The 18,419-nt window shown below is 39.9% G+C and overlaps 1 protein-coding gene and 1 long non-coding RNA gene across 2 annotated transcripts in view; one reads left to right on the top strand and one right to left on the bottom strand.

Moving 5' to 3' along the window:
- camkmt (calmodulin-lysine N-methyltransferase) overlaps window positions 1-10,208 on the top strand; it is a 172,472-nt gene extending 162,264 nt beyond the window's left edge. Inside the window, exons 11-12 of the mRNA XM_047351038.1 lie at window positions 6,076-6,184; window positions 6,965-10,208. Coding sequence (XP_047206994.1) covers window positions 6,076-6,174 — 99 coding nt within the window. The 3' untranslated portion in view covers window positions 6,175-6,184; window positions 6,965-10,208. The remainder of the gene's footprint in view (window positions 1-6,075; window positions 6,185-6,964) is intronic.
- A 5,661-nt stretch (window positions 10,209-15,869) lies between these two features.
- On the bottom strand, window positions 15,870-17,869 carry LOC124858749. Its single transcript, XR_007035918.1, has 3 exons — window positions 17,784-17,869; window positions 17,524-17,611; window positions 15,870-16,296 (listed from the first exon to the last, which is right to left on the bottom strand). It is a non-coding gene; the product is annotated as an uncharacterized LOC124858749 (long non-coding RNA).
- Window positions 17,870-18,419: the final 550 nt, after the last annotated feature.

Genomic DNA, 18,419 nt, shown 5'->3' with positions numbered 1-18,419 from the left:
GGGCCAGCACGTTATCCTCTTATCCCCACTGTTGTGGAATAGTGAGGCAAGCAGCTGGAGGGACTGCAAGCAGCCTGATAATACCAGCACTATTTTCTAACCCGCCATCTTAATCTTGTTACTCAAATGGTTGTGAAGAGAGTCATGAATTTTAATTTTTCTCAAACCGACACACACACACACACACACACACACACACACACACACACACACACACACACACACACACTCTTGTTTTGCTACATGTAGTGAGGACCATGTGTTGACTCCCATTGACTTCCATTGATTTCCAGTCATTTTCAACCCTTTCTATGCCCTAACCCTGACAATAACCCTAAACCTAACCATTACCAGTGCTTACCTAACCCTAACCTTAACCTAAAGTCAATTCACACCTTAGTCCTAAACCTAACCGTTAGCAAAATAGGTCGTGAGGACCAGCAAAATGTCCTCACTTTGGTACAAACGGTCCTCAATTTGATGGTGAAATCGGGAAAATGGTTCTCACTGTGATGCCAAGACAGGAACATACACTCTCATACATCCTTGTCTCTCACATGCATAAGTAGTATCCCCACTGTGTCTGTGTGCTCTGTCTTCCTTTTCCCTGCCTCCATGTTCTTCTCTTCCCGTCAGCTGCCTGAACACCCCCTTCCTCATCGCCCATTTCGCCAACATGTCTTCCCTCACCCTCTTCCTTCACCTTTCTTCACTCTCCCTCCCCCGGCTCCCCTCTATTTTCCCAATTCCTACATCACAACCCACTTCTCGGTTTATTCAAGCCTGTCCTTCTATCCCTTCCTCTACCATCTCTCCATCCACCCAATCCCTTATTCTACGTTTCTTAATCCGGCTGAAAGAGACCCCAGACACCCAGTTTATCCATCCCTTCCTTGTTTCCACCCCTCCTCCTCCTTCATCTTTTTCCACCTTGTTCAGTTTTTTTTTTCTTTTAGTCCACACAAGCAGGACAAAGAAAAAAAGAAGAAGCAGGGAAATGGAGAGGCAGAATGACAGGAAGCTGAGGTGAAAGTGGCAATAAAATAAATGGCTTGCATCTCAGAAGGTGGGGGATTGTGGGGAGGAGGGGATGAGGAGGTGGCAGGTCGGGTAGAGAGCCGATTTAGCCAGCCACCCATGAAGCTGATTAGGTTGCCTGCGATCAGGAGGAACAGCTTTGCTTGTTAAACTTTTCACCTCTGTGAGCACCGTGTAAGCACCCCCTCCCTCTTCCTTCTTTATCCCTCCATCCCTCCTTCTATCACTTCCTTCCTTACTGCTTCTGCTTTGGCAGGCTTTAAATGTGAATGCTGGCTACGGTCCCCATAGCAGACCCAGCAAAGGGGACCGGCAGCTGCCCCACTACACCCAGACACACCCCCAGCTGGTTTTACCCTCCCTGCTCCTCTCTTTTTTTCCCTCTTTCTGGAGGTCAGAGGTTCAACCACCGACCGTTGCCTAGAGGGAGGGCAACATGAAGATAACATACATAAAGGGTGGCTGTTAAGAGAGGGAGAGACGAAAAGAACGAGGGAGAGAAAGACCCGAGCAGTGTGTTCTTATTGTCTAAAGGAAGGGAAATTAGCGAAAAGAGGAGTGAGGTGAGGTGGTGTGGAGTGAAGTGAGAATTTCACACTTTCACAGCACAAGGTGTTGGTGTTGCAGGATGTGTGATAGGTATTGAGAGAGGAGTGTCAAGGGAGAACCTGAAGCACAACCCTCAAGTATTAATTTTAATCCCAAATACTCTCTGTTGTCTGTGGCATTCTCGAGGAAATGTCAAGGTCTAATTTATTTTTGTTTCAACTCTAAAAACAACTAAAGTGGACTAAAGTATTTTACAGTTAAGTAAAACAAACAATAAAGAATTACATAATTAAAAAATAAGTAAAATAAAATGTCTAAAATAATCACAAAACATTGTAACACTCATAAAAAACAATTTAAGGTATCATACTCTACTCATGTCAAATGCTAAAGAAAATCTGAGTGCAGACATTTAGTGACAAATTGTATAAAGTGATAAATATAATAAATATAATTATTTTTGGGCTGCCTAAGCAAAAGCTCGATCACCTCCACATTTGGAAAGACAATCCAATAAGCTTCTGAAATGCAGGGGTTATTTCATTGATTTGCTACATCCCACCTTGATTTTTGACCTCTAACTGAATGCACACACGTTCAAAAATGTTAATTAGAAAATTTCATCACTTTTTGGACTTTAGTCAGCATACATTTCTGAACCCTGTATTATTTTATGGCTGTATATTTGTCAAAACAATGAACGATGGATGAGTGCTTCTGACCCCTTTTTTCAAAAAAACCTAAATTTTTAGTATCTGAGATCTCATGCCAGGTGATTTTGCAATATGTAAATACCACAATATTTCTTGTCAAAGTGAGATTTTCTCGCGAAGTTCCTATTTCAGCATATCAGCATTGTGTTCAGTTGCTCTATCACTTTGGGGTGTTGTTATGACCCCTGTCCTTTATGCTTAATGTGCCCTTAGGTGTGAATGGGTGTGTGCGTGGTTGCTTGTCCTTTGTGCCTCTGTGTTGCCCTGCTATGGGCTGGCGACCTGTCCAGGGTGTAGCCAGCCTCTCGCCCATAGATGGTTGGAGATAGGCACCAGCTCCCCCGCGACCCACTATGGAAGATGAAATTGATGGATGGATTACAGGATGTGTCTATGTTTAAGACTCTTAAACTTCTTGAGCCGCATTGTTCTGTGACTTATAAAAACTAATGAAACTTCCAACACTTAAATAGCATGTGAGGCAGCAACACAAGCTACACACCCTTTGTAAGCACTGTGGGTGGACTTCGTCTCTCTAACTGTTAGCTGCTAACTGTTAGCCCCTGACGATGCAGAAGTTGATCTAAACACTTTTTAAGGAATGTGGACTGCATTTGGTTTAAAATCTAAAACACTTGACCTGGTGAAACCTTAACTGGAAAATTATACTCTGAATAGAAAGTCTTTAAAAACAAAGGTTGAGATTTGTAAAACCTCTGTTCTATTTGTGAAAAACAAACACATTTTTCTTAGCTTTTTTGGCAATAAGAGGGGCAGAGGGGCTTCACATGGGCACCCACCCTGCTGCAAGTGAGGCGGTGTGCTGAAGAAACTCCCTTCACAGCTCAAGAAATGATCAGGATTCCCTTACAGTAAATCCTAGTTGAAGGCTAAAATGAATAAATATTGGAGGGAAAGTTCAGGATACCTGATGTGAGGTATGATAAAAGGTAAAACACAGTTAATATCTTACTTGCAGCAGATAATATAAATTATCTAATTATAAATAAGCATAAATGTTGAGTTGGTCCTGGAGGCTAAAGCTAACAGCTAGAACAAGAAGGGCCCCACCAAAATGGAGTTGTAATGTATTAAAACACTAGTGGTTCATGCAAAAGGCTGTAAATCAGTAAACCGTTGTCACATTTACATTAGAGGATTAATTACACAGAAGCTGATGCTTATTTACACAGGAAATATACAAATCACAAATCAGAAAAGCTTTATTGCCAAGTATGTTTTTGTACATACAAGGAATTTGTTTTGACGTAGTCAGTGCAATACAATACAAATTAAACAGTATAAACATATCTACAATATAATATAAATATATGTGCACAGTTTTAAGTGAGTGAGAGTAAATGTAGAGCAGTAAAGGATGCCAGAGCAATACAACAGTGCAGATGATCATTGTGCAAGTAAAGCAGGAGTCCAAGCTGAGCGTTAATGTAACGCATGGAGTTACAAGTTACAGGTGTCCTGTCAGCAAAAAAAGGGGGGGGGGGGGGAGGGAGAATGTCAGGGTGGTTTCTGGGCTTTGTTAACCAGGCTGGTGGCAGATGGGAAAAAACTGTTCTTGTGGCGTGAGGTTTTGGTCCGGATGGACCGCAGCCTCCTGCCAGAGGGGAGAGTCTCAAAGAGTCTGTGACCGGGGTGGGAGGGATCAGCCAGAGTCTTCCCTGCCCGCTTCAGGGTCCTGGAGGTGTACAGTCCCTGGAGCGACAGTAGACTGCAGTCAATCACCTTCTCAGCAGACTGAATGACACGCTGCAGCCTGCCCTTATTCTTGGCTGTAGCAGCGGCGTACCAGATGGTGATGGAGGAGGTGAGGATGGACTCAATGATGGCTGTGTAGAAGTGCACCATCATAATCTTTGGCAGGTTGAATTTCTTCAGCTGCCGCAGGAAGAACATCCTCTGCTGGGCTTTCTTGGGGAGGGAGCTGATGTTTGGCTCCCACTTGAGATCCTGGGAGATGATGGTTCCCAAGAAGCGGAAAGATTCCACAGTGTCAATTGTGGAGTCACAGATGGTGATGGGGGCAGGTGGGGCTGGGTTCTGCCTGAAGTCCACAACCATCTCCACTGTCTTTAGAGCGTTGAGCTCAAGGTTGTTCTGGCTTCACCAGTCCAACAGATGGTCCACCTCCCATCTGTACGCGGACTCGTCACCATCAGAGATGAGTCCGATCAGGGTGGTGTCGTCCGCAAACTTCAGAAGCTTGACAGACTGGTGACTGGAGGTGCAGCTGTTGGTGTACAGGGAGAAGAGAACACAGCCTTGGGGGGAACTGGTGCTGATGGTCAGGGAGTCAAGAGACTTGCTTCCCCAGCCTCACGCGCTGCTTCCTGTCAGACAGGAAGTCAGTGATCCACCTGCAGGTGGAGTCGGGCACACTCAGCTGGGAGAGCTTCTCCTGGAGCAGAGCTGGGACAATGGTGTTGAAGGCAGAGCTAAAATCCACAAACAGGATCCTGGCGTAGGTTCCTGTGGAGTCCAGGTGCTGGAGGATGAAGTGAAGGGCTAAGTTGACTGCATCGTCTACAGACCTGTTAGCTCTGTAGGCAAACTGCAGGGGGTCGGTGATTTCTTTTAGGTGTGAGAGCACAAGGCGCTCAAAGGACTTCATCACCACAGAGGTCAGGGCGACGGGTCTGAAGTCATTAAGCCCTGTGGTCCTTGGCTTCTTGGGAACAGGGACGATGGTGGAGGACTTGAAGCAGGCTGGCACATGACATGTCTCCAGTGAGGTGTTAAAAATGTCTGCGGAGACTGGAGACAGCTGATCAGCGCAGTATAGGAATAATAATACAAATAATAATAATGATAATACATTAATAAATACAATTAATAAGAAATTACTATTTTAAATAGGAAAATAAATAAGAAAATAAATCTATAATAGTACATTAAATCTGCATTAATTCAAACTATATATACATACTAATATAAAAAATTATTTATCATGTTAAAAAAACAAAATAAATAATTATAGTAAATACACTTCAAACATCAAAATCTTTATAAACTCAAACTGAAATTGCAATAAAAGTACAGTTTTACATATGATTAGAAGAAATGGGAAAAAAATAAATAAATACAATTACTATTTCTCTCAGAGATGTTAGGTTGTGTTTCCCTCAATACATTGGGAGCTTTGGATCAAATTAAATTCTGCTCGGAAATCAGATAAGTAAATATCGTTGCATTCTTAATGAAAGTACTCAAAGTAAAATAAATAGTTTTAAACTAAAAAACAGGCCAGTCCCACCTTATGTCTCCCCTTTGTAGTGCAAACCACCCCCTCACCAGTTCTAAATGAACTCAGAGACAATATACAGCACAGAGGTCAGGGGCAATATTTTGCTTCTGAAGGACCATCCTGAATATTCTAAAAAATGTAGTGGTAAAATAAAATCTGGGCTCCCTCCTTATTTTCTAGTGTTAGGGTTACAATGATTGTCTGGGATTGTGGACCAAAAGCTGCAAATATTTTTATTTCTCAAAACATGCATTTTCAACACGATTCTTGTAGTGATACTACTGGCCTGAGTAGCCTGGTGACTAAAACTGAGGCTTGTTTTTAGTGCTGAACATTTACAGTTTACACATCTAAGACATTTCATTTAGGCTGTTTTTGATCACTCCAAGCTTCACTAATAAAATGCTACTTTCTTCCCTCAGACCCCAGTGCTTTTCCTACATGTGCAGTGTAGCATTAAGATTTCTGCTGTGTTGTGTTTAGTCATTGCTTTACTTGTTTTGTCCTTTCCAGATGCTGAGAGAAGGAAAGCAAGCATACGATGAGAAAATCCACTATCCTCTCCTCGTCACCGTGACCAAAGGACCTCAACCTGTCAATGCAGCTCAGTAAAATCAAATAAGTGAGCTCTTTGCTATACATAATACTCCACCCTGTTGTATGTATTGTTTTAATCTGATGAAGTATGATTTAACCATCAGCCATATACCAAACAACTCCTCTCAGTCCAGATGATGCTCACTCTGTTACTCAGTTTTGTAACTAGTTGACTAGTTAATCTGCTAGTTAAAAACTTTATTGTCTGTTATGCTTTAACTGACATTATAAGGCTCTATAATTCCCACTAATTCATTTGAAATTTGATTCATTCAGTCAGTTTTGCTCTTCATCAGTTCCCCCTTACAGTAAAATTTCATGACAATTTTCTACACGTCATTAGTTTTTTCCATTTGGAACCAGTCACTGTTAACCCACTCCGCTCACTGTGTTCTTGGGCTCAGCGTGGAGGCCGACTTTAACTCACCGTTCGTCACAGTGTGGAGCAATTTACAGCTTCCTCGATTTCCACCTTTAATTTCTCTTAAAACATCTCATTCATCCCAGTCAGGGGTCAGTACAAAGAACTTAATTTGTGCATTTCTTACAGCAGCACAGTGCATTAACACATTAAGGCACATTGAGATGAAAAGAGCATCTGTTGCTGCAGGAGGCACAGATTTCATATTATTCTTTTTTCAATTTTACTGCAATTAACACAAGTAATTCCCAGTATACACACTATGAATCCACATCGGTGTTACATTATAATTAGCTTCATTCAACTCTGTTGGTATTATGATGAAAGGAACAGTCTGATTTTAATTCCTCAACTGTCATCTGTAATTTCTTTCTTTACTTCCAGTTCGAGTTGCTAAAATGCAGTCGATGAATCTCCTTAACTGATCTTCACACCCAATTTATTGTGCCAAATATCATTATTTTGAAGACGATCGTATGTACAGAATGTATACATCGAACTCCTATAGTACTGTTGTACTTGCATTCATTGACCCAATACTGTGGAAAATGGAAAATGATGTATTTTTGTGTATGTGTGTATGAAGTGGATGTCATTTTTTGATCTTTTCTAAATGTAAATGAGAACAACAAACTTCTTTTGGTTTGGTTTTGTGGGAACAACATTTTTTGACACTCCCGGTTAAGACGAATAAAAAACCCCACAATAAAATTATGTTGTATTGCCGTAGAGTAATCTCACACTGAAAATCTCTGAAAGATCCAATCTTTAATTTGAGTAAAAGTTTATTTAGTGGGGGAAAATACAATGTTAAGAAGAAAAGGTTTTAAACAAAATCACATTTATTGGCACTCCTGTCGTTTGTACTTTGTACAACCTACCTTTGCTAATAGTGCTTAATCTTCTCTGTTTTTGTGTCCTTGGTTCTTTTTTTATCCTGTTGTTGCTTTGGGTTGCTTCAAAAGGTGTTCTGCAGGATTTAAGTCCATTAAACCATTCCTGCACAGTATTACAAAGTTTTAAACAATTTAAATTTCCTGGTTAAAGAGTTCATGATTCCTACACTGTTATAAGGTACCCCTTGGCCTTTGGAAGAGACACACGCCCACAAGATCACAGACCCTCCACCATACCTTGCAGTGAGCATTAAGTGCTTCACATATTCAGCCTTTGTTTTATGCCAGAATACTGCATCTTAATTTCATCTAACCAGAGCAGTTGAAGCAAAAGATGTGTATGTTTGTAATAGTGGGACAGAAAAAGTTTGGTTTCTGGGATCACCCTCAATAAAGTGGTCACTATGGATACTCAGTGACCCCAACATGTCACTCTTTGCTGCAGTTGTTTTGCTTTTAACATCCTGCTCACTGTCAGTTGTGGTGAGATAAACACCAGTCCTTGTCCAGTCTAGCAGTGGCTAAAAGAAATGAGCCTCTTTGTCATGTCCTATTTATACCACAGGCAAATGACCACTCATTACCAAGAAGAATAAACTCTGATCAATCCTAAAGAGTATTAATTAAAAATCAGACTCACATTTATTTTGAAACGATTGTGAGAAATGCTGATTTTTGCCCAAACAATGACTTTGTCAGTATTCTTAAGCATGGGAGTTTTTTCCCCTCTGCAATTAATTTGCACAAAAAAAAGTTGGATTTTTCAATTTTTTTAGTGTGAGATCCTGTAAATACAGAATGCCTGAATGTCCAGAGTTTATGGACAATTTGTAAATTTTCAGGTGCTGGAGAACAATCATCAGGAGTATGAAACTGGTACCAAATCCTGTGTTCTTCTTGAGTTCAAACATAAACAAAATCAACTCCTAACCTTACAAACATTTGCTTCTTAAGTTTATCCAGTCAAACTTGCCACGCTTTTATCGACTAACTGTTCTCAGGTCTTTTCTCATACATCACCCGTCTTCCTGCTTCTTGTATCATGAGGAAAACAGCAGGTGTGAAGGCGTCTGTTGCAGCTAGTGATGCGTTTCCATATTACACTGTGATCCACTGGTGTACACAACAGCCAAGACGCTATGCAGTACCTCCCAGTGGTTGCTGTTTACATTTATCTTGAGATAATCAGCCTCAGAAAAAAGGTTAAAAAAAGAAGGAAGTTATAAAAGTGTTCTCACTGTTTTGATGATTAAAATTGTATTGCAAAGTAGTTGAAAAGGTTCAAGTGTTTAATCACATTTATTTGTACTTGTAGTGTGATTTGCTGTTTTATTTTTTGTTTGTTGTTTGATTATAGTGTTAAACATGAGTACCCTCCCTCCACTGTGACTGTACACAGATACACAATCACTCTTTAATACAGCATCAACAGCTCCAGTGTTGACAAAAATGTACAACAGTCTAGCATGTGGTATGTTTCAGGTTGCAACATCACATCGCTATCAGTGCCCACAAACTTCAAAATAACCAGTTTTTTCACCCTGTGTTAACAAATCCATTATAGCCAGTAATTCCTCTTGGAACATAGACTAGATTCAGACTAGTTTTCAAGCTGGTCCTACTTTTGTGCTGCCCTAAAACATAGGAGGTGCAAGAAAAAGTACAGACAATCTGTAAAAATGAATCTGTGCAGGGCAGACGTGGGCTGGTTTCTGATTTTAAAGTATGCCACAATTTTAAGAATTCACAATTCAAGCTCAGTGTTCTTTACCCAATCTATGATTGGTCAAATAACTATTAGCTAAATTACTCGAAAGACGGGGCAAAGTTCCCTACAGTGTCAGAAATTCGGTAGGCCGAGGTGAGTGAATCTTCATCAGTGCAGAAAATCACAGTATCTACATAAAGTAGCATCAGATTAAGTATCTTTTATTATACAGTTATTGCTATGTTATTGGCAGCGGGGAACCCTCAGGGCCCTCTTTGGGCGTCCAGTAAATTTTGAAATATTTTTTATTTACCTAATATTCAAATGAAATCATCCAGTGTCCTTTAAAAGCAGTCAATTCCTATTCTGAGACTGTATGTTTTTACAGTATCTGATAGGCTGCTAGCTGCCGTGTTTGGAAATATTAGCTACAGTTTGGAAATTTTGCAGCTGTGGCACATGTTTACATGGCACTTTTGAGTTGGCGTGCTCATGCAGCTGAATTTTTCAACAAATCTATGGCAGCCTGGCTTAGCCTCAGATCACATCATGTACGAATAGCAGATACAGGTAAAGAAGCAATGTTAGAATGATATCCAACTAAATTAGAATGTCTTCATATGCCATAGAAATTCAAGGCAGATACGTAATAGTGTATAACAGGTAGAATAATGGAAAACAATATTTGATAGAAACATAGCAGCAGTAGAAATAGAAAATAAATATCTTATTGGTTTATTATTATTTTTACTAAACGATGTACCAGCCTATACCTAATATATGGTTATTTGAAACTGATCTAAAATTTCAGTCCTCTTTGACCAGAAACTGATCATTTAAATGTTATGTTTATTATTTTGTAGTAATTTGAGCAAAAGACAGAAATGAGGGCTTTTAAATCAAATACTTATACCCAGTGTCAAGGTGATCATAGAGTTAGATTATGAGTTTTTGCTTTGCTGTAATGAAAACTGTTTGGATGTTGTTCATGTTATTTTCGAATAAATAATATATTTTTTCTTCAGTAAATCTCAGCTTATTTTTAAATTGTGATGTACATTTTTTTTTTCATTTGCCTTGAATTATTACTTTAGACGGTTTGGATACTGTTTATGGTAATTTGCACAACAAATCTAAATAGAATTTCTGCAATGAGCATTACTCTTTTTGTCAATAAATGTTTAAATTTTTTTGTGGGGAAAAATCTTGCATTTTGAGAGTTAAACACCCATCAAAGTAATAAAGTTTCCCTCAGACCTAAATTATCTGACGCATGTGTTTCAAACACAATAGCAACCTGCGTGCTAAGCTTATTCCAGACAATGTGACACACACACACACAAACACACACTTATATGCATACACAGATATCAAGCCCAGTGAACGCCCCCCCCCTTCATAGGAAGAAAATAGAGAGGGAGAGGGAGGAGAGGCAGTACACAACAGCTAATCCTGCAGGCTCACCTCTTCTGTTTATCTGTCAGAAGAAGGGAGGGAGAATTCATGGAAAGAGGAGGGGGAACCAGTGGGGCCTCCTGATCTGTCTTTTGATATTTTAAAGAGGTCTGTTCTCTCCTCCCCAACATTGTCCTGAAGAGGCAGAGAGAAGAGATAGAAAAAGCTACAGACGGAGGCAAAGAGGGGAAGACAAAGGCTAGAAAAAGACAAGAGGGCGGAGGAGGAGAAAAAAAAGATGCTGCAAGAAGGCACAGAATGACTGGGAGGAAAGGCAGCGTACGAGACAGCTGGAAATGAGGGGGAACTGGATCGAAACAGCGGGGAAAAGCTTCAGACATGAAATAGAAAAGTAGTTGACTAAGAGGCAGAGATTGACTGGCAGAGAGAATGATCGAACGGAGAAAAAGAGAGACAGAGTGCTCCCAGCTCGACACAAGGGCCCCATTAACTTGACCACTTGCCCTTTGCACACAAAGGCAGGGTCGGCCCACTGCCCCTCCCACCCAATTATCCACGATTAGGCTCAGTGCACTGTGTCAAGATGGAGAGGGAAGGGAAAGAGGAGAAGGGAGAAAGGCGAGCACAGGGAGGAGAAAGAAAGCAAAGAGTGGAATCAGGGCACTGAGTGGTGGATGATGAGGATTATGCAATTAAGTTAAAGTTGCAGGTATTCTAATAGAACAACCTTTATGCAAGACTCCTCTGAGAGGTGCTGGCATAGTTCGGGGATCAATACGAAGTGTCCTCAGATAAAACTGAGCAGTGCTTTTGTACGAAGGAGCCAAGATTATGTGGAGCTCATTATTGGTTTTTTTTTTTATGAGGATAATCCCTGTATTATATATTGTTACATTTTTTTTTTACAATAATCTGCAAATACAGGTTTCAGAATAATCAAAAAAAAGTACAAAATGTTTAGGTAAACTTCAACAGACGTTTGAGGCCATTTTTATTTCTGGTTCTCATTTTTTAAGTGTTGTCACAGAGTTGTCGTCTTCCTCGGTTGTCCATGTCAAATATTTCCCCCTCAAATGTATATTAATTAGCTTCTGCCTACTTTTGGGGTGAACCAAAATGAGGTTAAACCGCTACACATCCAGGTGAAAGAGCACCAGTGTCTATCTGGAACGTCAATTCCACCTCTTTTTCCACCTAAACTCCCCCAAGTTGAGTTTGAGTTTTCTGTCATTGTTTGCAAACTGGTTAAAATATTGTGCTGACTCTGTGTCCGGAGTAAACCCTATGGATTCCGGCATATTTCATAAAAATAAAATGTCTTTCATGCACTTGATGTTTGAGATGCATTGTATATGCTGTGGTTGCAGAATTTATGAATTATTGCACATAACTGCTCTGCCATTTCTACCTCCCAAGCTGGTTTACTTTCCAGTAAAAAGTCAGAAAAGTACAAAGATACAGCCAGGCTGCGTCTCCGGCTCAACTTGCTTACTGTGTGGATCACAAAATGGACACTTGTTTATTGTATAAAAGTAAAACATCTTCTAAAGCCTGTGTTTGGCATATATTGTATATACTGTGGGTGAATTATTGCATATCATAGCTTTGTGCCACTGTTATTTCTACCTCCCAAGATGCTGTACTTTTTTCTTGAAGATCCTGTAGGTGAAAAGCACCAAATCACAGGCAGAGATTTAAAAACATATGGGGGAGTTAAATGTTTTCACGTTCAATGGGGGCAATGCAAGACACCGGGTGATTCAAATTTTAGTCTGGCATATTATATATATATATATATATATATTTACTCAGTTTTTAACAAAATAGTATAATGCTGCTTCAGATACTAGACATCTTACCCTGATTGATGGAACCATGAATTCTCCTCTTGAAAAAGGATCCAAAGGACACTAGCAAGTCCACCTCTGAATCGTTCGAAAACAACAATATGAAAGTTTCGGACTGGCTTGACCTTAACCAGGTCATTCATGCTCTAAAAGCCTGTGAAGTGGCTTGATTAAAAAAGATGGCCTCCACAGTTTAATGTAAAAGAATCTCTGCCAGTTATTGCAAACATTAGATGGGAGGAGTCCCCACCAAGGGGGGCACAACAAGTTATTAGGTTTAGTGGAAATTGTTTATAAGGCCAGGCTGGTTTGGATTCTCTTTTGATTTTCAATCAAAACAGAAACCTGTACTAAAAAATAGCTGACTCAGACAATTTGAAAACTGGACTCAACTCTGTATCTCTTTGAGGTTTTAAGTGGAAAACAATCTGATTTCTCAGAGTTTTTAAAAGATGGCTGCCACTGTACAATAGATCAAGTGAAAGTGTCAAAACAGCGACCGACTCCAGAACATTTCTGGATGCAATAAGCTTCTAATTAGGAAAATCTTAATGTTCTTTCAACAAATGCTGAGTCGATATTATTTTCTTAATGAGTCATAATAATATAGATTGACTCCATCTGATCAGTTTAGTAGCTTTTACCAACAACCTGTCAGCTTTTTTCTGTCCCAGCCCTAAAAAACCACACTGCCATTGCTGAATATTCACTTAACGAGGCTGGATGGAACGCTTTGTTTCTGTACTGGCAGGGTCTGATGCTAGCTTTATTAACTAATCGCTGTACATTTCCAACAGCTACATGCTGCAGCTGTTGCTTCTTCACACCAAGCTATCTCAGCGACAGTAAATAACAGCGTTGCATAAGACACATACAAATCTGAACGGATTTAATTTTAAACCTTTGGTCCTCTTTTGAAAAGCAGAGTAGGCAGCAGGTGACCGGGGTTGTGAACGAATCCCAGTCAGTGATACAACATCTCATTTCCACATCCTACGGCCACACAAACACAATAATAAAGCCCTCCTCATGATACAATGTAGCTGCCCACACAGAGGTACACATATGTAGGCTGATGCATAAAACAAACAAAAAACAAAGAGCAGACTCTAAAATCCACACAGTTAAAAGCACATCTCCTTCTTTTACACTGACTGCGGGCCCAGCAGCAGTGCAGCTACACTGTCATGTTGTCCTCGTTGATACTCTGCAGCCAGCCCTTCTGCTGAGGCTGGCTGCTACTTCTAAACAGCTCTCCATAAGGCTTTAAATGCAACATCAAAAAGAGAAGCTTGCTCTAACGTCTGCATAGCCAAGACACACACCTTTTCAATTTTCATTCAGCTGTTTGTTTTAAATACAAGTAGCATGAACAAACCTTTGGGTTTTTACCTTTCAGTGACAAAAACTCCTTGCTCACCTGCTCACTTCTGATAAAAAGCCGGAGTTTCTGTTTCAGCCAAAACAAAACATGTTTCTGAAAAAAAAACATGTTCTCGTAATAGAACATGTGTTTGTGACCATCCAGGCTGTTGGGGTATCGTTTTATATAAAAACCATCTGGAGCTGCATTAGGCTGTTATAGGAGACAAAATAAAAAGGAACTATGAAGATTGGCCATCTTATTTTCCTTTTATTAAAACTATTCAGAAGTCATTATCATTTACTAAATGTCCATTATGTTAAAATCTTGACAAACTGCTTCTCTTCATTAGGATGGTTATATATTTGAAGTATCTGAAAGTGCAAAAACAACGCTTAAGCCTTTTGTTTTAGTGAATATGAAATGCTGTCCGTAAAATCTCACAGATGTGAAGCTCTCCTACATATGAGAGGAAAAACTCTTGGTAATTAGCTAACTTTAAACCACTTTTAACTCATTGCCTCTATAATTTGACTGAGATTCCATGTTGCCCTAAAGTCCACTTCTGATTGGCTTAATAGGCATGGTTGACCCAGTGTGGGCAAAGGTGCACTTCCGCCCAGTCTAGGTCAACCAACCAATAGTTAAGCGGGCTGTGCTTCATTCATTACTTTTTTGAGCATGCCCTCTTTATATTAGTATCCCGGTTTCAAGTCCAATGGTAAGAACCTCCAGACATCCAAACGCCTAGAAAAAGAGGCCACCACTGCGGCCCTCCCTCAAAGTGACTTTCATGGGCCAACAGAGGCTATGCTGTCCTGTGTGTTCAGATGTGTATCCAACCCAAAGAGACGGTTACAGAGGAGCTCATATCTTTGGCAATACAACTGGTTCCATAAGCAACCAAATACATTGGCCCAAATTTTAGAACTTTTATTTGTGGAAGGTTTTTGAAACAAATGTGTCATTTTTAGTCTACTTGACATTTATACACTACTTTGTGTTTTTTGTTCCCATAAAATCCCAATAAAATAAGTTCAGATGTTTTGCAAGATGCTGTATTTCTTGCTCCCCCAAGGTTCACAAAAGGAAAGTTGGTGAGCAGGATGTTTTATTCTGTGCTCCAACAGAACAGTCTCCCTCCATGTATAAGGAGGTCATGTTTAGTTTATTGTTTTCAGTCAAAATGGAACACTCAGTTCTTTAGTATGATTTGAATAATCAGTCTTATTCTCTGTAATGCCTTTGAAGAATTTTAATGTTAAATTTTGTTTTTTGTATTAACATTTTTATTCCTATTTTATTCATTTTATCTTTTCATTTGCAAATTTTTTATAATTTATTTTTACTGGTTCAGATGATCTAGAATGACAGTAGTGGCCAGACAAAAAAGGACTTAAAACCGTCTGAATGTTTCTGGGAACAGAGTTTGCGTGTCCTTCCCTCCGCCACCAGAAGCACTCCGACCATCGCTCAGAATCTCTTAAACCTTTCAAGCCTTTTCCCCTCTTCTCTCTAACCTCAAGGCAATTTAGGTATGGCTTTTTAAATGATCTGCTCATTATCGGTAGTGGAGTCTCTTTTTCCAGCCTCGTCTTCTGGCTCTCTTGCTTCCTGTCCCCTCTCTCTCTCCTCTTTACTCTGTTTTTAAGGGGGCTTTTTCTGCTTACGCCTCCTCCCCACCTCCCACTCCTCCCTGCAGAATGGCTTTTTGATCCGTTTGTTTGTGTTCATCGAGTGGAATGTAGCAAAGTCCCTGAGAGCATTTTTTTCCTCTTTTTTTTACTTTTTTATTTAGAAAGCCATTGACTATAAGTTGATGTGGATAAGAGGGAGCTACCACCGCCTCCCACCCATGCACACAAACACACACTGACACACACTCACCTGATGCTGGCCTTGATGACTATAATGTGTTTCATTACAGGAGAAGGAATAGAGAAATGCATGAAAGTGGAATTCTACTGGAATCACATCCTGTCTGTAGACCAAATGGTAAAAGATTCATATTGTATGTGTTTATTACAGTAAACCATAACACAAAAGATCAAATGTAAGGCTTGGCCAACTCTGTTGGCAGCTTTAAGTTATCCTCCTCTATCTGTTCAGCCTCTCCACCTTTAATACCCATTAAACCTCTCCATCTGGATATGCAGGAGGCTGAGTTCAGTCACTGACTTATTAGCTGAGTAACTGGAGGGAGCCGAGGTCAGTCTGGAGGCTGGCAGCATGCACGCCCGCACATGCAATTTCACAGCAATGCTTACACATGAGCTTATAGCTATGCGCTGCTAATTGAAGGGGTCTGCTCTGTTGACGAAAGCACTCAACTTATCACTGATTAGGTCAGGCTGGGTGGAACCAGGGGGCGAACAGGGATGGAGGAAATCAGGCTTTTGGACGTGTAAGACAACACAAGTGGTTCGTGTTCGTTGAGAGTCCTTCCAATAAATGCTGGCAGTCTCATATGGCAGTGTTTACCCTTCCTATAATTGGAGAAGAGCCCACATTAGCCACTATAGGAGCTGTGCTGAATTAACACCTGCCTCTCTGCATAAGCACATCCTTTCTGCGATATTGTCTGCATATGACTTTGTCAGTCGGGTAATCAGCGAGGCTGTCTGTGAAACATAGTGGCTGTTTCTGAGCCAAACAAATCCTCAGCCTTCAGCCACCATATAAGAATTTAACTGTATTGTTTAAGGAGGCCTATATTATAGTATTTCAACTCCTGGGATTTAAGAATAGATTGGTGAGTTCCCTGATGGTTGTGAAAACAATAGGAAGTGGCAAAACCTAGTTGGTGAAAAATTATCTTCCGACTTAAAAATAAAAAATCTTCAAAAGGCATCAAAAGAATTACATGAACCACTAGGATAACAAAAAGATAAAGCAGAACTTGATGCAGTTTGAAGATTTAATCCATTAACATGCAAATGACCAACCAATGATTTTCTTCTGGGAAAAAAATGTTTTTAGACAGATACATCTGACTGATTAGATCTTTTATCTGTAAACGTCAGCCCAATACCTTTGGAAATTACTCTATTCCTTATCCCCTATAGATTTGAAAAGAATGTAGCATAAGTTGGCAAAGCAACAACTCCCCCAACATGTGCACCTCAAACGTGCAATGTGTACTTTTTAGATTAATGTGATAGATCTGCTTCAGACTGACTTCAGTCACCAAGTCATGGGAAGTTCAGACCCAGGTCAATCATATATGCATAGATGCTGTGCAATTATATACTTTAGTGATTATATTTTTATTCGTCTTATAAACTATGCTTCTCAGAGTTATGTTATTGACACAATGGCATTATTTATACCTTTGATGTTAATTAATGATAATAATTAGTGCTTTAATTATTAACTCATCAATTACACTAGCATTGGCCTCAAACCAACAGGCTTCCTGACTCTTATAGGGCTGATTATATCAGTTTTATCTTATCTACAGGATCTTTTTATTAACATGCTGATTCTGAGCACTGAAGTGGAAAAAAACAGATGTTTTGAGGTGTTTCATACACAAATGTGACTGTGTCTTTATAAAAATCTTTTTCTGATTCAAGCAATTATTTATTTATCAATATGGTAGCTGATCAAAAGCCTGTAGGAATTTAGGAAAAGGATTAGTGAAGGAAATGTTGTGGAAAAGTTTCAGACCAATAGACGTCAGCGACTAGCAGTTATACACAGTAAACCTTTACCTTGACCATTTTGGATTTCCACAATAGTCCTGATCACTCTCCAGGATTTTGCACCTTTAGCATCACACTGTTTTCCCACATCACCCTTCTTTTTCTCAGGTGAAAAAGCACAAAAATAAAATGTAACGGTCAGATTACTCAGGAGGAAATACAAGAAAATTAACCATAATGTAAATTAAACCACATATTCTTTTTCCAGGTGAAAAATAAACAACCTGAAGTCTATTTTTTCCAACTCTCCAATTTTCTTCGAATCTCACCTTTTTGTTTCCAACTTTCCATTATTTTCCCCTCTCTCACTCTTGCACTCCTAATCACCCCACTTTGGCCTATGTGTCGGTGGTCGCCTGGGAAACAGTTTTAGCTTGACGACCCATGTTCCGGTGGGGCCAGGGGGCCATTAAGGGCCAGTCAACGAGCCTCTCTTCCTGCCACAAGTGGTGCTGGCTGGATGGAGTGGGCCCTCTTCTCTACTTTTGAAGGTCAATGAGGCCGCAGCCCGGCACTCTGCCACTGACTCTTAGCCCCCCAGAAAAGCACCGCAAAATTGTGGCTTTTAAATGAAAGTTTAATTCAACCACACGCAGACATGACCATGGTCATAAGCTCCCAGTGTTTTTCATCCCGGATGGAAACTGTACATTTTTGCTATGTAGACAAAGTTACTTAGATCACTCAGATGGCTTTTAGATAACTTATTTCTCATTTTGTTATGTGACAACTACATAAACTTCATTGCATTTTATTGGTATTTTATGTAATACACCAACAAAAAATAGCACATAACTCTGACATGGAAGGTAAAGGATACATGGCTTTAAATTGTTGAAACTGGCCCCCTTTATTTTGATACCCCTGAATAAAATTCAGTGCAACAATCACCATTAGAAGTCAAA

The sequence above is a fragment of the Girardinichthys multiradiatus genome, chromosome 22 (assembly GCF_021462225.1).
Source record: "Girardinichthys multiradiatus isolate DD_20200921_A chromosome 22, DD_fGirMul_XY1, whole genome shotgun sequence".
Taxonomy (NCBI): Eukaryota; Metazoa; Chordata; class Actinopteri; order Cyprinodontiformes; family Goodeidae; genus Girardinichthys; species Girardinichthys multiradiatus.
The sequence above is the reverse complement of the archived record's forward strand: the minus strand, read 5'-3'. Positions and strand labels throughout refer to the sequence as shown.